This window comes from Nasonia vitripennis (assembly GCF_009193385.2).
Source record: "Nasonia vitripennis strain AsymCx chromosome 3 unlocalized genomic scaffold, Nvit_psr_1.1 chr3_random0009, whole genome shotgun sequence".
Lineage (NCBI taxonomy): Eukaryota > Metazoa > Arthropoda > Insecta > Hymenoptera > Pteromalidae > Nasonia > Nasonia vitripennis.
The window spans coordinates 879705-904639 of NW_022279629.1; the positions used below are offsets into that span (position 1 = coordinate 879705).

Sequence of the window (24935 nt, forward strand, 5' to 3'; positions counted from 1 at the left end):
GGCTTGGCGGCTGCTGCAATCAACTTCGCAAGCCCATTTTGCTACTTCGCATATCTGTTTCTGAAATTGCGTATCCCGTGCCAAATCGCTATCAAATTTAGAGACGCTGGCAAGCCGCTGCTTTGTGAAATGCCTACGGGAAGCATAGGGAAAATCTTGAACTTTGCTGTGCGCGTCTACTACGAATGCACTTGGTTCTATGTAAAAGATTTTCGAAATATTCGCCTGACTTTCGCTATCCGACGGCTCGCGCGCGTTGCCGATTAATCAATTGTCTCGAGCATCAACACTTTTTTCGCTGTCTGAATCACAATAATTTTCCGGTACTCGCATGGCGCGTCGCGAAGCTTTGTAGCGTCTAATTTCGCACCTTCTTTCAGCAGCGAGTCTATCTCGACGCTCACGCCTAACGCGTTTTTTACCGAAATCGTGATTTGAGATTTCACGTTTCTCGCGTTCCCGAACCCGCGCAAACTTTTCTTTCTCGCGCGCTTTTCTAGCTTCCAAAAGCTCAAAATGCTTTGCTAAATATAAAACTTTCTGCTCGCGCCACTGGCTGTTACATGCCAAATTATCGCACGCGTATCCGATGTGCGCAATAAGCCGATTGAGCCTGTATTTAATTTCGTCGAGACTGAGCTCGCCTTCATGCTCTCTCTCTCTCTCTCTCTCTCTCTCTCTCTCTCTCTCTCTCTCTCGTATTCGCTCTTGCCGTAGCGCACCATGTGCACGGCGCGCCCTTCGGGTATTGTGAAAAATAAATGCATCGTTTATTCGCGACGCGCACTGAAGCTTTAAAATATAGATTTTCGCCACGGTTTTTAATTTCTGACCTACCGATGTCAGATCGCGTCAGATTTGTATAAAAACAAAATATACAACATTCCCGAAAAGACGAGCTGTATGAAATAGCGAAAGAGACTTACAGTTTGGAGACGATGAAAACGGCCGCTGTACGCATGATGGCTGCTGCACACTTTGGGCTGGCTGGCTGTCTGCCGCTGGGGATGACTCGGCTACTCGCCCGACGGCTGCGCTGCGCGTGAAGGCTGCTGCGCTGGACTGCTCGTTGGCCCAGATGGGCTTAGTTGGTCCAGATGGACTTTATGGGCCGAGACCTACCAGGGATGCTAGATGTTACAGACAAAAAGGCGGGGTAAGCTCACTCAGTGAGTAAAAGAACGAGGAGCTTGGTAGAGATTCTGTATTGTCCAAGAGAGGAGCTTTGCTCTGTTTTATGGTCGCTGGTGATCTGCTCGCTTCGCCGTCGATGGAACGCGTCGACGGCGAGTGATCGCACGTGCAGAAGTACATACGTTGCACTTTGGCCTGTGAGAACAGGCAGTGGCGTTTTCTGCTAACGATGCTTCTAAGTATCGTCGGCAACGGCCATAGGATCCGTCATCGCAGAGCCTAGCGCTCGTCCGTGACATTATGTTAGACTTTTCGAAGATGCGAGCGATTTTTCATGCCACGAGTTTCTCCATATATTCTCATAAATATATACGTTAGTGAATGTAGTGAAATCAGTTTTGAAAAGGTCAAGCATTAAAGATCAGCAGGTAAGCTAGAATCAATCATAACTAATAGTTGTGAAAAATAAGATAGTAGCACTTTTCGAAATTATTGTTTTAACTCACACTTGCCGTCCCGTCGTCTTGTAGTCTACGATGTGCATAATATTTACCAATCGTCATACACATCATACGTGCATATTTACTAAAAAAACTTGATTATTTAATGAGGTTTAGTTGCTACAAGGAAAATTCAACCAATTCCGCAATATTAAAATTCTATTCTTTACAATAAACTTAAATTGTAACTTAGATTGTAATAAAAAATATCCTAATTTTAATTCGTATCATTTCACTGATTTAGGCATACCTCAAAACCAATAATTTGAGTGTTTTATCGATAAACCATAAGACGACGAGACGGCAAGTGTGAGTTAAAGTAATAATTTCGAAAAGTACAACTATCTTATTTTTTATAACTATTAATTATGATTGATTCTAGTTTACCTGTTGATATTTAATGCTTAACCTTTTCAAAACTGATTTCACTACATTCACTGACGTATATATTTATGAGAATATATGGAGAAACTTTTGTAAGCTACAAACATTTGACAATTCTTTTAAGAATTTCGTAAATTTTCAAGAAGAAATAAGAATCATAATACAAAGTTACATCAGATTTGTGAGGATGTAGCCATAACTTATGGTTACCAACATTTTACCTTGTAAAGGTGTTTTTCAAACCGATTCCACACCCGTTCAATAAGTTTAACCAAACTTCTGAAGAAATAGCTTCGACGCAAACGACCTGTCGAGAAAATCCTACTGCAACGCGGTTGTTTACAGAACTCATAAAGTTGAAGACGAGCTTATACAAAGGGGCCGCTGATCACACTATTGGTTTCGTTCTTGATATCGGTGTGATTTTTCATTGTGTCTAGTCCATGATCTTTTTCGCCTCCTAGTGGTTCTTATCGTCCCCGAACTTGGTGAGATCGTTGACACAGTCGCATCTTGCCTCGAACTTGTTTCTAAGCTGCGGAAGATCAAGAGGAAAACGTTGTAGTCCTTGGCTTATTTCGGGAAAACAATAGCGTATGAGCTTGCGAAAAAACAGAACAATCGTGATCTTACTTATTAAAGAGCTGTTTCCTCTGCCTTTGTGTATCGCGTTCTCATGTCGCAGTCAGCATATCCTGGGGCGATTGAACAGTGCCCAGTTTTCAGTCCATCGTTGTGAGTCAAAGGTCCCGAGACGTTCCCAGTTGATATAGAGCACACTGCTGTGTTTACTCTGTACCAAACATTCAGACGTCGTGTATGGTATACTTACGCGAGAGCTTGCATCGCGTCCTGACTGGCGCTCTCGGTGCTTATTAGACACGTACATTATAATTCCTGCCGAGCGGTACACTATCGGAAGCACGAGGGCTCTTCAGTAAACGTATAACCACGTACACAGATTGATTTAAGAGAGTTCGATTATATAGCGAGTCTTCATACCCGTCACACACTAATCTACGATCACAAATGGCAACTTGTAGCCTAGAATATCTGACCCTCGTCTCTCACATATTCTTTGTGATAATGCTTAGGTGAAATTACTTAACAACTGCTTGCTTTTGTATATATTACTAAGTACACCAGATTATGGGACAAGACTACATTAAGGTTCAAAAATAGACTGTGAAATCATTGTTGATCAGAAATTATGACTTTATTGAAATCTCCTAACGATCAGGTCCTGGTGTGACCTTCTCTCACAAGTTGTTGCCGAGAACTGATGCTCTACTCATTAAATGCCGACGAAAACTCGGGCCCGCTAAAACAAAAGCGCTTTCCCGAGGACTGCCGAAGGGACTTGAAGCAGTACGCGCGCTCCTCTATATCTATATAGCTATACACACGCAGTCATGTGCCCACGCGAACGCCTTCCGCCACTTAATTCTCTGGCCTGGCAGTCACAGATTATCACTTTAGCCTCTCCGCACTGAAAGTGACCCTCAAAATCCGCGGAGTAAAACTCCTAGAGAGGGTCATGGTAGTCTAGGAATGATTATAAAATCACTCCTAACCGTATTGGCTTGAAGCCACGAATCGCCTTGTCGATTCGCGCATATGAGAGCCAAATGACGGAGAAACGTTCGCTAAAACTACTAATAGGTAGAATATATTATTGATAAAGAATAAATACGTCGCACTTGCTATTATCCCTAGCAGCCCTCAGTTACGTCCGGAACAATTCTCCCCCTCGTACAAAATCTCCGTAATTTTGTACCACGCATCACACTACATACTAAAATAAACTATGTGCTGCCAGTACAATTGAACATTAGCACGGATTCAAAAGTACATAATCTCTGGCATTCGCCCTATGCCTCCAAGAAAACCGTGTAAACTTGAAGAAGGGAAATCAAACACACGTACAAAATAAAATATAAAGAACACACATACATACATACGCCCACACATACGTCCCAAAATTCATACTTTGAAATCGCTTACTTTTAACAATCTAATTAACTTATGCGCAGGCCTGCTATACTCGCCACTAAGTATCAGTTCCGACTTTCGCGATCCAAATTACATTATGTGCATCGTGCATCGAACACTTTCTGACTAATCAAAACAGCCATGCTTTTCGCATTTGCATTCAAATAACATCTAGCATTTTCCTTATTTCCACACGCACTGCAAGAGCTTCTTCGCACATTAAGAACGTCATCGGTACACAGATTTGGTATCCCTAGTGACAATATTACATATTAGTTACTCTCATGCAGCTCACTCCTGTGCGTGCTTGCGCGGCGGGCCTATTGCTCACAGAATTCACGATGACTGTCACGAAAATTTTTTACTATCCACAATTTACAAAACCAAAAATAACCCAACTCAGAACAGAGGCCGCACCAATTTGCCTGGGCCCTAGGCAATCTGCGGAGCAACTGTCAGAATTAAAGCAATTTAGAGTCGTGTGAAACCATAAACATTTATTTCCTTAAAACCACATCATTTTCTTTTATCTTACTAAATTATTCAAAATCAATTTTAAACGTGCTAAAGAAATCAAATTACATTCAGTCCAACTATATCGCAGCGCCTCGAAATCCTACTGCGCAATCAAATTTCTATTATTTTCGTCGCAGCGTCTCAAAAGCCTACTGCGACTAACTATCAATCAACAAATATTTTCGTTTTCCGTCTCGAAATCCTACTTCGCACGATAAACTCTTCATATCGATGTCAAATTATTATCCAACAATTCTTAACAAAACCGATTCAAATGCGAATACGAAAGCATAACTGCGTAAAATAGAAATCTTCGCATATACATTTTTATCATTTTAAATCGCCGCTCCGGATGATGCTTCTTTGCTTTTCGCTCCGGGTCGTGATGATGATTCGTTCCTAGCCGTGCTGATGAACGATTAGCATAAGATTTATGAATAAAACATGCAAACAAAGATTTGGTAGCTTCTATCGGCCCACCCGAGGTAGGTGGTGCGTAAAAGAAAATCTACGATCGTAAATGATTCACAAAATCCATTAACACGTAAGGGCTAAATTAATACTTACAGAAAATACTAAATCTATGGAAAATCTTTCTTATGACTTACGGAATCGATCACATCTTATCTTACATTATAATAAAGTAAAACAAATGTTCTCTGGTTCTCCAGGCCACCAGCTATACGCCACACTTTTTTTAGATATTACGTTTTCTTTTTATAAATAAATTGATGGATCACAAAAATTTTGGGTCTTGGAATTTGGGCCTTACAAACTTGTATTTTTACAAATTTTTAACTAGAAAATATATAGAAGGGGACGTGCTGGTAAAATTAGGTTGATCCTAACAAACTAATTTTAGGCATTACAAAATATGGTCCTTACAAACTAATTTTAAAATATAATAAATAAATGTTTACTTGATTGTAGACCAGCTTAATTTATCGTATATTGTGTCGCTGTACTGTATCACCTGAAGATATAAGTAAGTTCGAAAAAAGATTTAAAGGTGCGTTTGGAGAAATAATATGTTGTCGGATTATTGCTGGTGTTTGAAATGAGACACAATCGTGTCGCATAAAGTAACGGCTGCCAGAGTGAATAATTTGTATTAAAGTTAAACCAATTTTGAAAAACAAAAACTTTAAATCAAATATTTGACCTTTGAATGATATACAACTTTTTTACTTAAGTAACTTTTTTTTGTACGATGCTTGGAATTCAAGATACAGCTAAAAACCGTTTTGTCATTTTTAAAGGTGATAACATTCTCTCGCTCTCTCTCTCTCTCTCTCTCTCTCTCTCTCTCTCTCTCTCTCCCTCTCTCTCTCTCTCGTGACCTTTTGACTGAACGGAACAGACTCTACAGGCGTTTTCGCAGAAGTCGATTACCTTCGGATCTATACTTTTATAGAATCGCAAGGGACGACGCTCATAAACAGGTTGAGGAAGCTAGACTGAATTATTACTATTTACGCTTGTCTATCTTGACCTATGTTGGAGAAATCTGGAGAGAGCTTGAAAATCTTAGCATTACCGCCTCTAAATCACTTTTACCCGTTGAGTTCTCTTCTTCAGGCGCTCTCAACAAACACTTGAGTTTCATCACTAATTGTTGAGATATGAGTAATTTATATGCAACTATCCGCGCACACTATAGAGAGTATACGAACAGGCATGCGTGCGCGACTATAGCAAGCAGGATAGACTAGCGCGCGGTAGCGGTAACAATAGGTATAGTGTGAAAGCGTGAGTATAGAGTAAGAGAAGCAGCTCGACCGCCGAGAGCGTAACATGACTATATAGAGAGCCTAAGCACATGTTGTGCGTATCTGACGATATAAGTGTAATCTCTAACAACGAGTATTAAATAAAGGTACAACACTAACCCAAAGGGTCCACTGGAACAATGGGCGATATTATTTATTGCACCAAATCCCTCATTTATTAACACTAATGACCCTCAAGCTCCATCTGTTGAGGAGTATCTGCGAACCCTGGAGAGTCTGGACCTTCCTGAACATTTCATCTTTAGGGCCATTACAGAGTCTAATGAGTCAGCTGCTATATCACACTTCAACACCTAGGCCAGGGTAAGCAATGATATCCCAAAGGTTGTAATCTCCAAAGCTATGTCAAATCTTTAACCTATCTCTAAACGAGGCACGCTTTCCCTCCGCCTGGAAGTCGTCGCTCGTACGAGCACTAAACAAAGTCAGCTCTCCAAAAGCTATGACTGACTACCATCCGATCTCTCTACTCTGTTTTCTGTTCAAGGGGTTACAGTGGCTGATGCACAAGCAAATCTCTGAGTATCTTGGAACAAGACTTTACTTTGACAACTTCCATACAGGTTTCCTCACTGGCCACAGCACACAGTCCTATCCAGATAAGTCCCATCTAATCTATGCAGATGACTTGCAAATATACAGTCAATACCACCTTGAGGAGCTTGATTCTTGTTCTGTCAAGATAAGTGCTTATGCCGAAAAGATAATGGGCTGGGCTGCACAAAATTGCTACAAATTGAATGTCCTTAAGACTAAGGCAATCGTCCTGGGCTCCTTCTACATAAATGCATTAAATACTTTTGCTAACACTTATATCAATATAGGGGGAGCCCAAGTCGAATATGAATCATCTATGCGCGATCTGGGGTTGGTGCTAGACTCCAAACTTTCGTGGAAAAAGCACGTTATACAAATCTCTCAGAAGAGCAATAACCTCAGGCTGCGCCAACACCTTGTACAAGCACTCCTATTCTCGATCATTGACTATTGTTCATTGGCTTACTCTAACCTGACTCAAGAATTGGATACAAAACTTCAGAGACTTGTCGACACGGGAATCCGTTATATCTATGGTGTGAGGAGGAACGAGCACATCTCCCCTTATAGGCGTGAATTGCAATGGCTTATTACCGCAGGGCGTAGAGAATGCTTAATGGCCTGTTTCTTAACAAAATTTTTCAACACATCAGTGCCTGCCTACATACTAGACTTTTTTGATTCCCACGTTGCGCTCAGGCCTGTAAGGGGTAAGGTGATCCCCTTGGATATCCCGTGTTTCAAGACAGAGACGCTAAAGAATTCATTTTTCATTAGCGCTTTCTATCTTTGGAACACTCTTCTGTCACACCTTCGCAACACACTATCCATATCGCACATTAACACGCAGCTAAAAAATATTTCTTTGGTTATCTTAAATAATTTCTTTAATAATCTTTACGCAAACACATACACTCCTTCATCTCATTTTATTTCATTCCATTCCACGCTCTTCACATTTTGCACACTTACACAAAAATTAGAGCTACTTCTTGTATTCTATATGTTAATCAAGTGGTGCGGTAGCGCTACGAAGGCGAGTTTGAGAAGCAGACGAAGCCGCGGCGCCCGTGACACTGCTTACTTCTTCTATATTGAGATATATTCCGCAACAAAATTACAGATAGAAAAGAACTGAGATCAATCAAACAAAGTCAAGTTTATTATATTTAATCGTAATGAAGCAAAGAGCAACTATCAAGATAATTACTACGTCACTTTTCTATCTGTAATTTTGTTGCGGAATATATCAAACTCGCCTAACCTTTTACTTTTTTAAGACTTAATTTTTTTAGATATAAAATACATTAAGATATAAATCTACAATCTCTCTCTCTCTCTCTCTCTCTCTCTCTCTCTCTCTCTCTCTCTCTCTCTCTCTCTCTCTCTCTCTCTCTCTCTCACTCTATCTCTATCTCTCTCTCTCAGTTTTATGTTATTTTCACCCCAAAAAAGTTGGGGTAACAATAACATGAAACATAATTTTGTTATCAATAGCGCAACCGGAATTGATAGAAAACTTATGTTCAAAATGGCGGGGATAGTTGCAATAATTTTGTATGAATGTAGAAGGATACACTTTTTACCTATGTTTTCGATTTTTCTTTTGCGGCCAGAGATGAAACGCTCCATAAATTAGTGGATTAACTAAACTGTTGCTCATGCCAAAAAAGAATATTCCCTTTTGCATGTCTGCGCTTACCTAAAAATTAAAGTTAGACAATAATTATTTATTGATTATTATGAAGTATGTTATTAAAATAAATATTTTAAAGAGATATTTTACTTTGTGGTGAGTTTTACATAAGATGAGCAACAGAAACGATTGTTAATTTATTCTTACTATGAGATACGATAGAGTACGAAAGCTTAATACCTCTCTTAAGAAAGTTCGTAAGTACATTTAAATCTTGATTTCACCCTACAAAATATTGACAACAAGAGAAACTATTTCACTTATAACGAAAAATAAAAAAATTACAATTACCCAAGAAGATACTAAAAAAGTTTATAATATATAATATCTATTTTAACAATATTGTTATATTTTTTCAATACGTGCATTAAATAGGTCCTTTTATAGACCTATTTTGAAATTCTACGGACTGTGACAAAATAGTCAAAACACTGCACTGATTGCCACAATGGGTAAGTAGATTAAAATAATGATTTAGCATAGTAAAATTAGTAGCAGTAGTACCTCATACCACCAAATATTTTTCTAGTTATTAAATATAATTTTATTAATTTTTCATTATTAATATTTTTCTCAGCTTTTAAATGGATTGTGTCCCTTTAATAATAACAAGATTTAAAAATAGATACGATTGATTGTTAGCAGCTCTAAGCCTTCTTTTTGTTAAATGGCACCATTTGAGTGTATAACTCAAGAGGCCCTTGTTGGGGTACAGTGCAAAGAAACTCTCTGGCTCGCTACACTGAAAAAAAAAACACAGCCATTTTAACTGAACTCGCATCAGTAATCCGTCATTGTACGAAGACTCGCCAAGATTACCGCAGAGTTCAGCAGTTTTAAAGAATCAGTTCGGTCGTTTTTGCTGGTGTCCCGCGTAAGCGACCAATTTCACGAGTCGCGACTCGCCAAAACTACCAGTGGCACATCGTTGTTCTTACTGAACAGTCGTTACGGTGGCAGAACGGTTAAAACTACCGGACTTTACAGCAGAAACGACTGTGTATTTTTTTCAGTGTAGCTCTCGTGTTGTACACATTGTACGCCATAAAGATATTTTTCTGCACATATTATTTGATAAGAGCTAAATACTGTAACATAGTGAAATTCCACCATCTGACAAGCGTGCTCGGGCGAGGTCAGGGTAAAGTATGTGTGTGTGTGTGTATATGTGAAAATGAGCTAAATGCGTCTGTTTTCATTTCGAGCAAACGACGCGAGAAATGAAGAGGCACCCAAAGGTCGAGCAGCACAACAACCGTCGTCGGCGCTTGCAGAGTTCGAGAAGGAACGAGAGAAGACGGCGAGCAAGGTTGGCGCGACGAAAACAGCGGTCAGCGATTCGACAGGGCGTTCCAGCAGCGGCACGAGCACCGTAAATCGCCGCGCGTTGATGGCAATGCCCTGATGAAGGCTGCCAGCACTAGAGCCCGATGAAGTAGGGCAGTGTTGCAGTCATCCGCGGTTCGTCTGGAATTTACCGGCTGCCTTTCGCGCTCGAGACATAAATCGCACACTTGAATCAAGGGTCCTGATATTGGCGGCGTATTTACTGTCTCGAATCCTATGATTATCAGTATTCCCCCTATAATTGTCTGCGGACGTTGGGCTGTCTTTTGTCGCTAGAATTCAAGATTCACGGGCTCTCACTCCATTAGGTTGCGGGAGCTAAGTCATAACGAGCACACGCCGCCCAGAAGCCGAGAGCAGAGCAGAGCGCGAGACCGTGATCATGAAGAGCGAGCAAGACAGCAGGCCCGCGTAGCACTGACCAATGGCGCGGCGGCTCAAGCGAGGCAGCGGGCCTCGGTGGCGAACGCCGAGAGCTCAAGTCACCTTCCTGTCCTGACTAAGCCCGAGCGAACGCAGCTTTTCGCCTGGAAATCCCGGTACCATCTAGTATCCAGTGTGTTTTCAAATCTTCGACTTCAAACCACTACTTCTGTGAGCCAAAGGTTGGTGTCGTTCCTAGTTTTTTTAACTGGTTTCCATCGCGAGTGCGTAGCTCCACCTCTTTGCCAACTTCACGTGAGTACACAAAGTCCTGCTCTGCATTGCTTATTTTTCTCTGCACTCTTACTGCCGCACGCTGCCTTCGGGCCTATTCTTTTGTGGTTTGTTGCATGCGCCATTCTGCAAACTTCAAAGTGATATAATATTCACTGGAGGCTGCAACTTCCTACAACGCTTTTTTCCTGCTTCAACATCTGTCGCTTACACATAACCTGCAAACACGTACGGCTTCTCTCCTCGGTACACAGCCTCTCTTTTTCCTTCTAAGTGATCCACGTGGAGCCACCTGTTGGACAGACGGATCACCACCATCAACGTCTCTACCATCAAACACAGTCAGTTATCGACAGAGACATAACATCGTCTAAAATGAGCGGAATTGGTGGGAAAAATGCCGAAACGCCAGTTACGTGTGCTCACTGCAACAAAGCAGCCAGAGGAAAAATGAGGACCTGTGAGTTGTGCAACGAGCATTTCCACACCATTTGCGTCGCTCTACGGTCCATAATGGTGGGAGATGCTCCCACACATGCCTGTGCAGGGGAATACGCCGTCGTCACGCCCAAGATCACGCAGACGAGGGCGAAATCGGCGGCAGCGACAGCAGCAACGGCAAACACATCCGCCAAGGGCACGCCTGTAACAGGTGTACCTAAGAAGAATAAGTATGCGCCCTCATCTCTTGCCGGCTCTAAAATGAGGCCCTTCAGGCACAAAACACCGTGTCCGAAAGGGTCTCACGAATCGAGAAGAGACTTGGCGGCCTAGAAAAACGCCTCAAAGCCCTTGACGACTTGCCTGCGCTCAAGACTCGGCTAAGCAATGTCGAGTCCTCCATCTCTGAGCTGCAGGCACAATACCAAGAGCTGTCGTCAAGGAGCTCCTCAGAGCAGCAGAACAATAGCATTGCTCCGGCCTCAGAGGAGATCAACAACCTCCGCAGCGAGCTGGCTGAGATCAAGAGGACGCAGGAGCGCTCTGCGGGCAATGTGGTGGTGATCACCGGCCTGGCCTATACCCAGACGTCACTGCAACTCCTGGCTTTCTCCGTCCTGGCTGCACTGGATCCCACGGTCCTGAAGCGGGACGTGGCAGCCGTCAGGATCATGGGGAGACTTGACGCAACCAACATCAATGCGCAAGGTGACAGCAGACTCCCACCTCTAGCTGTCACTCTCTCTTCCAGTGCGCTGGCCCGCTCCATCATAGTGGCCAAAGCCAGGAAACGCAAGCTTCACACCAGTGAATTGGATGATGCACTACTGGAGGAAGCGAGAGCTCTCTGCCCAGACCACCAGGGACTCATCAAGGCCAGGCTGGAGGCAAAGAAGAGAAGGGGATGCCGCTCTTTTGTGAGGGATGGCAGGATCTTCATCCGTTCTGGCGAGGACAACGAACGGGCCACCATCATCACTACAGATGCTGATCTTGAAGCTTTTTTAGCCCGCACGCCGCCAACAGCCAACACGGACACTACACACTAAAACACATACACATCATCCCACCAAAACCATCATCTAAAACATCAAACTCATCCACATCTACTTCTAAAGCGTCTGTGTCTGGGGGCCTAAGGGTCTGTCATTTCAATGCGAATTCCCTTACGGGTCACATTGAGATGATCAGGTTCTTCTTGTCCACTCGTTCCCCCTTCCACGTAATGGCTGTAACTGAGACTTGGCTAAGCGACAATATATCGTCCATCCCTTCACTGGACGACTACACTATGTACAGACGGGACAGAAACAGGAACGGTGGAAGTGTGGCCCTCTATATTCATCACTCATTGACAGCTAGTATTATTTCGTCATCTGACGGTGAATGGTCGGGCAAACCAAGTAAGCCGGAGTATCTTATCTGTGAAATCACAGCTAAGGGAATATCGCCCATCTTCGTGGGGGTTGTGTATCGCTCTCGTCATTCTCCCTTTATCCAGGGATCTAATTTCATTGAACAACTAACAATACATATGTACAATTACTCCACAAAGGTCATCATGGAAGACTTTAATACAGACCAGCTTTCCCCGTCTGAAGACGCCAACTTCATAAAGGCTTTCATCGATGAAAACTCCCTTAATTCTGTGCCATATGGTGCAACCCATCACAGACAGGATTCTGACACCTGGCTCGACATATGCTTAATCGAAGAGCAGGATCGCCTGCTCTCATATTGGAAGATCCTTTCATCAACGGACATGACCTTATCTCTGCCACACTCGACGTACAGATTCTACGCCACGTACCTGCTACATACACCTACAGAAACTACAAAGGAATTTGTGCTGAGAAGCTAAGGGACTTCCTTAGCGCATGACTGGTCTTTCACCACGCCATCACTTGACGAATGCATTACCATCCTTAACGACAACATCACGAAAGCCATAAATCATCTCGCCCCATTAAAGACTGTGACACCTGGACGTAAGCGTCACCCGTGGTTCACCGCGGCTCTTCGTGACCTTTTAACTGAAACGAATAGACTCTACAGGCGCTTTCGCAGAAGTCGACTACCTTGGGATCTGCTCATAGACAGGTCGAGGAGGACAGGCTGAATTACTATTATTCACGCTTGTCTACTCTGACCGATGTTGCAGAGATATAGGGAGAGAGCTTCAAAATCTTGGTATTACTACCTCTAAATCTTCTCCACCTGCTCGGTTCTCTCCAGATGCTCTCTACAAACACTTTAGTTCCATCTCAAATGATCCTCAAGCTCCATCTGTTGAGGAGTATCTGCGAACCCTTGAGAGTCTACACCTCCCTGGACCATCCCTTTGGGTCCACATCTGCGCCCTCTATATCGGTCATCGACCTATAGCATCGCTGCTTTCCGCTTGGCTACCGCCTCTTTCGATCTTCTTCCGCTCCACCTTCGATCCCACCCACGCTATTTTCCTAGCCTTGCCGATTTCCCGCTAGATGACTCTCCCTGTACTATTTATAATTTTCTTAAAGTTTAATTCTAATTATTTCTAAATTTTCCACATTTGCTTATATATAATAACAATTATCAACTATGATTCTAATTTACTATCGCGATCAATTTCAAATTTATTAGAATATTTTATTATTATTTAAACTTACTATTATAACCTATCTGCTATTTCTAACTAGTTTTTTATAAACTATTTATTTAACTAAAAACATCGTAAAACCTGTGCGAGTATAAATTTCTTTCTACGCCACGAATACGAATTCTACTTTATCGTTGAAATAAATAAAATATGCACAGTTGCAACTTAATACTTTTCAACTGTCCATACTTTATATGAATCTAAATTTTTATTTTATTTATAAATATTCTACTTTTAAAATTTAAAATTTGCTTTGCACGGCTTCGTATTCTGCGACGCAGCACAAACAAAGTTCGAGGCGCCAGATTGTCGCTGGCAATTTCTCCAAATACTTGGGTTTTTCCCGGCTGCACACAAATTCTACGATAGGGCCGCTGCCCGCCGTATACGGATCCCGATCGCTGTACCTGCGCGCGCTCTTAATGGCTATTTCTTCGGACTGCCTAATTGCGCTCTCCGTACGCTCGCCTGCTCTTAAGCTCTACGGAAAATATAATTTTTTTTTGTCACGCAGCTGCGTCGTTATTTTATTTAAATTTTTATTATTTTCTTTTTTAACCTATGATGTAACACTCTCTGTTATTTTCGAGCTTTGCTCGAGGTTTGTTTAGGTTCTCAAGTCCGATCGAGCGCCGTCCGGTCCAATCAAGCGTCGTTCAATACGATCGAACTTACTTAGAAAGCGTCCGAACTCTTCCGTACAGTTAGTAAGTCCAAAGGTAAACATCGGGGCTCATCTATGTTCTAGGAAAATTTTTACTCTTCACTATAATCTTACACATCTTCTAAAATATTAAGAAGGGGTAAGAATAACAATTTTGAAAAATAAAGATTCGAAAGGAAAAAATTACGATTTGATTTATAAAGAAAGGTAAAATTTTGAGTTCCAAAATCTGAAAAACGTATCATTTTGAAAACCTGAATTTGGAAATTTATAAAAATATCCCTTGCGCAATATTTTAACCACAAATATCCCCCTTCGCAAATATTTTAATTCAAAATTTTTGTTTTATATATTTTTTCATTTCAAAATCTCAGTTTATAAATTTTCAAGTTCTACTCTTTACTCTTTCAAATTTTTATTTTTCAAAATTTTCACTCTCCCTCCCCCCTCTCCCTAGAAGTTAAATTAAGAGTTTAGCATATTCCTGTAAAATGTTGCAATCACGCTAACACTGACTTTAGAGAAACAATTTTAGATCCGTCTCACAGATCCCCAAAGTGAACAGCGCACCTCCATTGAAACAGCCAACATTAACCTTAATAACAAATTTTAGAAGCACAAATAAGATATAGATAAATATCCGTAAATAATGCCCTGAAACAAATTTTGTTGTTCTTATTGAGACGGAGGTCAGTTTAAATAAGAAGGAGGTCCGTAGGTGCAGGACGAAGATCCGTAGGTGCAGGACGAAGGTCCGTGTGCATATGACAAAGGTCCGTGTGGATAAGACGGAGGTCCATGTGGATAAGACAGAGGTCTGTGTGTCTCTCACGAGTTCTTCGCTCGGATGTTGATCTACCCAGTATGGAGTATGGGAGTCAACTGAACTATTATGCTGCTCTTCGGGTTATTTATACCATTTTTGGCGCATGCGCAGAGTCTCGGTGCGTATTCTGAAGATTACTTTTGTTGCCCTGCTGACACGAGTACTTCAAAATGCTGTGATTGCCATTCAAATGGAAGACTATTCTTTAATAATCTATCTACTATTATATTAAAGTGCTTAATGTCCCTGTACGCCGTGAAGCCATTCACGTCTTTTCTCAATAACTTAACATCTAGGAGTTAACCTGACACCTAGACGTCAACTATGAGGCGAATATATTTTTGGGCCTTAAAATTTTTAGGCCTTGAAATTTTTAAGCTTTATTATTTTTGGATCTTAACATTTACAACCTTAATATTTTTGGGCTTTAAAATTTTTAAGCCTTAAATAGATTATATTATTTAAATTTTTCTGTGTACCGTGGAGCCAGTCACATCTTTTCTCGACAACTAACATATTTTATTTTTCTATAATTATTTACAATTTACATGTTACCCATATATATTGAAATAAAGAGATATTTAATTTGTTTATTATTGATATATATATATATATATATATATATATATATATATATATATATATATATATATATATATATATATATATATATATCTACTATTGTATTAAAGTATACTTAATGTACCTGTGTGCCGTGAAGCCATTCACAACTTTTCTAAATAACTGACATAATTTCTTTCTTTATTATCATTTATAATTCATAGCGCATTGTAATGTCCCACGTTCATTTGTTCTTGGTATGTAAGTGTGTGTGTGTAGCGCCTGTTTCTAGTTCAGAGTCCACATAGTGCAATAGGCGAAGGGCCCGTCAATAAATCTGGCGTTAGTGGTAATACAGCTTACATTAGATCGTAAAATTTGCCACAAGTAATCATGTAGAGTAAGGCTAATCAGTATCTGACGTGCCACGAAGGACTATCCAGTTCCAGGTCACAAAAGAGAACGAATATATAAATATATTGTAAGTTAAGTTTAATCGTACAAACGTCAAAAGTAACTATAAATAAACCACCGCACTACGTAATAACATCATACTATAATAACTGAATTATACAAAATTGTAACATCTGCTGAGTTCCGGGTTGTCTCTAATAAAATGAAAACCATAACAATTAATCATCAGTGTATAATTATTATTAACAATCTATAAAACCCGTAAAACAACCTAAAACCATTGAGACGAGAACAGAAGGAGTAAACACGCTTGCTGACAACACCATAAGCCACACCAGGTAAAGGCAAGCGACATAATCGTGCACAGATCCTAGTCCGCGATTCTATAGCGTGACTATACCACTGGGACACTAACAACGTCCGCTTAAATTGGAGCTGTCCGCTTAACAGGCACCGGGACAGAATATCGTCCGTGCATAAACACGCGTCCGCGCAGATGAGAAGACGCGGGACATACTTAGATCTTTATGTCCGCATGTTACTCTAGTAACATAAGGCTCTCGAGCCGAAGGCTAGTTCCTTTTGATTTAAATAATGTTTTTGTAGACTCGCGCAACCCGTCCTGACATCAAGTATGGTCCTTACAAAATGGCATCTTTGGTGGGGAACTAGCCATTGTTACTAGAGTCACAATTTCTAGAATTTCTTTAAGAAGTCCTTAGATTAGATTTGTTTTAGAAGTTTTTAAAGTATTTTAAAAGTTTATTTAGATCTTTTTTAGAGTTTTTAGAAGTTTATGGAGATTTTAGATATTTTGTATCAGAAGTAGAAGTTTAAAAGCATATAGAATATTAGATCATGAAACTAAAGTAAAGATTATGGCCATTTTGTATTTGTTGTTAAAAGAAATTACTAAAACTATAAAAGCAAGATGCTAATAAATTATTATTACCTATAAAAATGTATCCGAACGTAGAGCATTATTACTTTACTTTTAGAAAATTAGAATTCAAAAGCGTTCACAATCTAATAAGTTTCCTCGAAAAAGCATTTCTCTATCGCAATTCCTTTGGAGACTTTGCAGTTAAGCTAGGTGATCTGAGTCAAGATCAAGATGAACATTTTTACGATTTTGATTTAAGATTAGGAAATATTTTACGAAAAGCTGAGAACCAGTTAGAAAGATCACAGCCACAACTGTCAAACCTATTTATAGACCAGTTAGATGTCCTAGATAGAATGGAGTTTGACCGGGAACTCCCAAACTATTTGAATCAAAACGTATATAAATCCGCTCCAGAAATTTTAGACGGTGCAGCTAAATTAGCTAATTATTTTTATTATACAAATACTACTGGTTTTAGGCCATTACGTGATGGATATAGCAACTCGCCAAAAGAAATTCAAAAAGAAAAGAAAAATGATTATACAGCCTCACGGTTCGAAAATGTGTATACAGTACTAAAACAGTATGATTATCAAGAGAGTATTCCTTCGACAGAAAATGTTATAAATTGGGTGTCTGATCGTTCACCACAAAATTCGGCTACAATGTCAGATCAGTCACATGACAACCAAAGACATCCCATTGCTATACAAATCAGTGAAAGCATTTTTCTAATAGAATATAATCAGAAAAACGTCCCACACTATTATAAAGCACCAAGGTTCGGAAACTCTAGTACAAAATTTGAGAATTACGAGCATTACGAAAGCAGATCATCACCAGAAGAATCAGCGTCTAGCAGCAGTAATTTCGAGTATGAGTATGATTTGCCGACAGATTATCCTCAAAATTATTCTAGGTATTATTCCGAGTCTGCAAGAAATAATTCCGATTCTACTTATAGTAACTCAATTTCAGGCTCTGAAGCAACTTCTAAATTTTCTGCGAGTTCAGAAAGTTCAGAACGTCTTCTAATCCAACCGACCAACTGAGAATGATCTTACCGATTCTGAAAGGACTAAGGACACAGATACTGAGGATGATGACGAAACGAAGCATCCAGTTTTACGGCACTATTGTATAAGGATAGTATCCAGGGTAAACAGTAACTCTGACAAACTAAATAAAAGAAGTTCAATGGATTCTGCAGCAAATAAAGACCCTTTTGAAATTAATTCTAAAATGAATAATCTTCAAGTAAGTGGTTTTCATGACATCTCCGAGCACAAACGTACACCTACAGCACGTGAGACATCGTCCGTATGTCCACACCTCTTGGATCATCACAAAAATACATCTGATAGCATTTAAAATAAGTCTTATATGACGCCTCTTTATTTTCGGTTTACCCCTATTTTAAAGAAAGGTTTTAAAGTTTCTTCAAAAATCAGGAAGTTTCTATCAGTTTATAGACATAATCGTCAGACACCCAGCAAGTCCCATAGACCTCTTTTAGTTAAAGAGATGAGGGAGAAAATGCAAAACAGAACAAGCCAACAGTTCCAGAATACGTTTTTTTCTGGTATAAGTAAAGACACGACACTAGCAGAGAATAAATTAGAATTAGTTTTGTCACCAGCAGTAAATTTACAAATTGGGAATGAAAATAATTTAGTGAAAACTGAGTTAAAATTAAATAAATCTTACAAAATGAATTCAGTAATAAATAAATCAAACAAGGACTCAGAACAAGATATATGTGACATTCGGGAGTTCAGATTTCCATGTATAGCCCATGCAAGGTTGTCCGAGTGTCCAGATGTCTCAAATAAATATGAGATTACTTTCGATCCCTCAGAAGTTAAATATTGTCAGAAAATATCCAGTACACAATTTACTCCAGAATTATAAAAGGGTTATAAAGTTTTTCCAAAATTTAAACAAATTTTATCAGTTTCTAGATATAACCGCCAACTGCAGAAAGTATTATTACATAAATTTACTATTCCTCAGTTAAATACAGACAACATTTTTCAATTTAAAGAAATTTTGCTTTTAAATAACTCTTCAAACAGGGAATTAACATTTTCGAATTTCTATAAAAAGAGTATAAATTCCATAAACTTTTTGAACACTTATAATTGCATATAACCCATACATATCTAAAATAGAAGATATTTTATTTCTTTATTATTAATTAATATATATCTACTTCTACTATTATATTAAAGTATACTTAAGGTATCTGTGTGCCGTGAATCCCTTTACATCTTTTCTTAATAACTGACATATTTTATTGGTTTATTATTATTTTAATATGAATTTTTGAAAGTAAAAGTGTTTTTTTATCGTTACCCTGGATAATGCTACATACAATTGACCATGACTGGAAACAAAACAATTACAGCACCTACTTTCAAACGTAACATATGAAGCGGTAGGACATTTAGCGTAAGCGAATTTAAAAATTCTATTGGTAATATCTCATTATTATCATCTTCGCATGAATCTACACTTAAATACTATCTTCCATGGCCTTGCATATTATTTAGAATGTTATTATTAATTTTTAGTGTATCATCATTTTTTAGCGCTAAAATTACTCTTTCGCTAACGTTATTAGCATTATTATTATTATTATTATTAAAGCAATCTTTACAAATTTTCATAATTATATCATTGGTTGACAATAATTCTGTTGGAGGTAAAGTTATATCTGATAAGGTGGTGGAAAATAAATACACTATTAAGTATTTATTAAGTGTAATTTAATATAATAAAATTTAAGACTAGATAATAATTATATTAAGCGTGATGCTACTACCGAGGACTCTATATAGTCTCTGACAACTCTCTTTAAAGCGAGCGCCCTGGAACTAGAGTTCCCTTTCCACTCTCTCTCTCACTCATACATCACGCGCTCACACGAACACCACTGACTCGTGAACTAGCACAAATGTACTTATACTTAACACGCCTCCTTACATTTGTGCTATTTTACAATATTATCATTTATTTCAAATTTAACTTTTTACAAAATTTTTCATGCTTTTCTCTACTTAATGATTTCGTAAATATATCAGCAATATTTTCATTTGTATCGACTTTTACAATATTTATTTTACCTTCATTTACGCTCTCATGTACAAAATGATAATGAACTTCTATGTGTTTAGAGTTTTTAGTAAAATTGCCGTACGTTGCTATATTAATTGCTCCAGTGTTATCTTCATATATATTCACTGGTTTTCTACATTTAATATCAAAACATTTTAATAACTCTGTGACTAGTTTAATTTCAGTTACTGCTTCTGATAAAGCAACGTATTCGGCAAATGTTGACGCTTTTGTAACAGACTTTTGTTTTCTTGACCTCCAATACACAACGTTACCGAATAATCGTATCACAAAGCCGGTTGTTGACTTTCTATCATTATTATCGCCTGCCCAATCGGCATCTACGTAACAATCAAGTATATCACAAACTTTATTTCCATTATAAGATAAACTTAAATCTCGAGACACGTGTAAATATTTTAAAATTCTCAAAGCATATTTAAAATGCGTATTATTATAGCAGTTTTAAAATCTACTCAAGTAATTTACTGCAAAACTTATATCTGGCCTTGTAGCCGAACTTATATATAACAAAGCACCAATCAAATTTCTATATTTGATATCTCTTTCACAATCATCGGATTTCTCGAGTTTTAAGTTTACTTCTATTGGTGTTTTATACGCTTTACAATTTTCTACACCATATTTTTCAGCTAATGAAATAATATAATCTTTTTGCGATAATTTCATTTCCTTACATAACACATCGTATTTTACGGTAATCCCTAAATATTCTCGTATTTTTCCGAGATTTTTCATTTTAAATCGTTCAGACAGCATTTTCTTTACTTTTTCTATTATTTCTTTATTTTTACTGCAAATTAATAAGTTATCGACATATAAAAGCAAATAAACAGTATCTTCTTTTAATTTTAATGTATACAAGCAATAATCAATATTACTTCTAATAAATCCTAATTTTATTAGAAATTTATCTAGACATTCATACCAAGCCCTGGGACTTTCTTTTAAGCCATATAATGCTTTTATTAATTTACACACTCTATCAGTTCCGTCTTCCTGTTACAATGCCGCTACCCTAAGCGGGTCTTGGGCGTTGTCGTCCAGATCGGACGGGTGGGTGCCTATCACCACTACACAGCGCGTCCTTAGGTTGCGGATAGAGGAACAGCCCCTGAGAAAGAGGTTAGCTGCGAATAAATTGAATAAGCAGCCGCGGACAGCCGATAGGAACAGGCGTGGGTGTGATGAGCCCACACTGTCGAACGCATTCATCTAGAAACACTACGCAAGCACCACAACAACAAAAACACTTCACATTATCTCTTATCTCTCAATCTATCTCTTTCATCACACATTACAAAAATGGGCCAAAATCCTGCTGCCGAGGAGGATGCGGGAGCGATGACAACTGCCCCGAAAGGGGATGTGTAGAATGATTCGTCACTTGGTCTTACGCGGTAACGATGCCAGCGAAGGCGCGCTGCCTTGCAGGGGGGCGTTAGGATGCGAGAATGAAACCGTAGTGTGTCTGACGACGAATTGACACTCTCCTCGTCAAAGTCGGAAAGCTCTCATACTTACAAGGAAAGGTACCCAACCCGAACTCACCGATTTTGATGATTTTCATATATGTTGTAGAACATAAAAAAATAAGAGACACGTATTTTTTTTTATCGGCTAATTTTCACTTTTAAGGGGTAAAAACCTCTCCTAAAGTTAACCCCCAAAAAGCGTTTTTTTTAAATATCTCGGCTTAAAATTAATATTTTTCAATGAAACAAATTGGAGGTTATTTCTTACAAAAAGAGCAAGTATTTCATGGTGATTTGAAGAGTAAGAGTAGCATCCCCTATTTTTTAGGGGTTGAAAATATATATTTTTTGGCATAATTTTATAATAAAAATGTTTAAACCGACTAAAAAAAATTGGAAAAAATGTTTAAACATCCTTAATAACAAAATTTAGTTGACGTCTTTCGGTGTTTTCATAGATACTACCCTTTAGGGGGTAAACCACCCCTAACACAAAATAACTATAAGTATACTTCAATCCATAATATTTTGTAGAAGGTTTGTATATAAGGGTTTTCGAGATCGCTCTTTGCAAATCTGATATCAGATTTTGAAAATTCAAAATGGCGGAACCAATGTGGTGGACGAAAATGTCGAAAAAAAATTTTAACTTTCATAAAAACTTGTTATAAATGTGTTATCTTTGTAGCCTGTACATGTGAACTAAAGAGCCTTAAACCCTAAACCCCTAAAGAACAAATAGGCTAAATGGTTGTGCTTTTTAACCAAACCACCTCAAATTCCTAAATTTGTAAATAAGAAAATTCTGTGTGTGAAGCAGTTTTATAATTTCCGTAGAAATTGTTATCAGAATGTTATTGAAATTCCTTTATTGTAAATTCAACTTATAATGTATTTTTGTTTATAATATTAGAGTATAATAATAATCTACCATCTTTTATCTTTTGCCATAGTGCATTTTTTGTATTGAGCATAAAATATATTATTTTACGATGTTTTTACAATAATGGTAGTCCTCATAAAAGTGTTTAAAGCACAATGCTTTTTTGCACCAACCACATCGTACAATTGCAATGTTTGTGCACCCTTCTATTTCACAATGTGTTGCACAAGACTTTCCAAAACTGAAATCTATAGGATTATCAAATTTATCTGGTTTTTCATTGACGTAACCGCTTTTATACCAGGAATATTTAAACAAATCTATATATCTCGGTGAAGACAGTTGGTTGTTAACCAATGATTGAAGTTTAATTATATTATTTCTCACATGTAAATTCATATCATGATCCATTAACATTACATTATCAGAAAATGTTCGGACAAAGTTTTTCCAAATACGGAATCCATAGACATCAAGTGGTTGTATTTTTCCTGTGGTTCCAGTTGGAATTTTTTTATGTTAATAATTTTATTTTGTGGCATTGTTTCTTCTATAACTTTGTCACAATGACCACTCCAAGAATGAAGTAATAGTATTGAGTGATGGCCTACATAGGGATAAAATATTTTTTCCAACCAGATTTTGAAGTGATCTGCAATTAAACGACTTACTAATTAACTGATCAACGATATTACAATGTAAAAATTGTTATTAGTTCCCTTACTTGTTGTTAATTTTCCTGATTTGGATGCTTCCACGTACACGTTTTCTGGTCTAAATATGTTTTGTTCTACAATAGGGCCAAACTTGCCACTTGGTTCCTTTAAAACAAGAAATAGCGGTGACAACAGTTGTCCAGTAGCTGATATTAGTGGCTGTATAGTATAACTATGCGTTGTTGCTGAAATTGACTGTACCAGACATTGCACTTGCTTTTCTCCTTCTACTGCTATGTAATTTCTTTCTTAGCTTGTAAGGCCCATCGAATTATATCTTCATCATGGATAATTGAACCACTGTCGAGAGCTGCTTGAAAATTATCCAGGGTATACTGACAAATTTGTGCTACTTTTTCTCTATACGTGCCACCTTTATTAATTGAATGAGCCCAACGACGTAGCTGACTAATAGATGATACTTTTTTGAATCTGTTTTGCACTGTTTTGAGACTTAAATTTTGCTTCGTTTTGCTATTTCTCCAAAATTCTACAGCTCTTTTTTTGTATTCAAAATCTAGTTCTTCATTATCTGCTGTACATTGATTTGTTGGTGCTATATCCGGATCAGGAAAATGATGTTGCACTTCAGCTTCAATTATTTCCACATTATGGTCTTTATACTCTTCTTGAAAATCCAAAGAGTCATCAGTAATCATTTCTACATCGTTGAAATCATGTGTTGCATCTATTAAAATTTCTTTTATTTTTTCGGCCAACTCTGTTTCGTGATAATTCGTGACACTATCTGGTATGTTTAACGCTTGAAAGTATGCTAATAATAAGTTTAGAACGTTTAACGGATTAATTTTCATTTTTCAATCTAAAATGAAAACAAGCGGTAAAATTTATACAAGCTGTGTTTTTGCATGTAAGGCACGACTGCTACATTTCTACCAGAATAAAACGAGTGAATGTAAATTGAATCAAATCATTAATTTATGCATTGGAGAAGAATTCTCGTTCCACTTTGTGATGTTCGGAAAACTCTATTTTTGGTTTTATTCAACTTTTATTCACTTTGAAATTGAATAATGTAAATCTATATAAAATCACTAAAGAAAATGTTCTACAACTGTATGATACCACTGACAAACAAAAAGACGTACTATTCGTACTTTCCGGCATCGAACTAGAATACCCACAAAACTCACTCACTGCCTAAAAAATAACACAGGCAGCTGAGGTAAACACTCGATGAAAACAATCTAAAAAAAGAACATACTGATTCGCACATATTGTCAACAACTTTTATGAGTGAAAGACATTTATCTGTGGAATTATCATTGAATGTACGATAACATTCATTAAACTAATGAATGCATATAAAATTCCCTTTCAATAACAACGTGTTCTTTAATTGCAAATGAAGTTCGAGTATTAATATTCTTTTATATATTTTTACCAATAACAAAAATTATCATAGTAATATAATAATAATAATAAGAAGAAGAAGAATAAGCATAATTGCAATAGCAATAATAACAGTAATACTGATAATAGCAATGATAATGAAAAATAATAATAATAATTAGAATAATATTTATTATTAAATTTAGATTTTTTGATAAATTCATTAAATCGTATCAAATAGTATTATTATGGAATTCCAGACTGTAAATATTTTACTATAGATACAATAATCATTACTTCGAGAATTCATCTAAAAAACGTTTGGCTTACGAAATAATTGTAACAATGAAAAACTCCCAAGTTTGACAACATTAAATTTTATTA

The 24935-nt window shown here is 38.0% G+C and overlaps 1 protein-coding gene across 9 annotated transcripts in view; it reads right to left on the reverse strand.

Annotated features, from left to right (window-relative positions):
* The window catches only part of LOC103317573 (gonadotropin-releasing hormone receptor), a 449011-nt gene that overhangs the window by 6675 nt on the left and 417401 nt on the right, over window positions 1-24935 (reverse strand). For all 9 annotated transcript variants that reach the window (XM_031927021.2, XM_031927020.2, XM_031927022.2 and 6 more), the window contains one exon: window positions 8440-8555. In XM_031927021.2, coding sequence (XP_031782881.1) covers window positions 8440-8555 — 116 coding nt within the window. The remainder of the gene's footprint in view (window positions 1-8439; window positions 8556-24935) is intronic.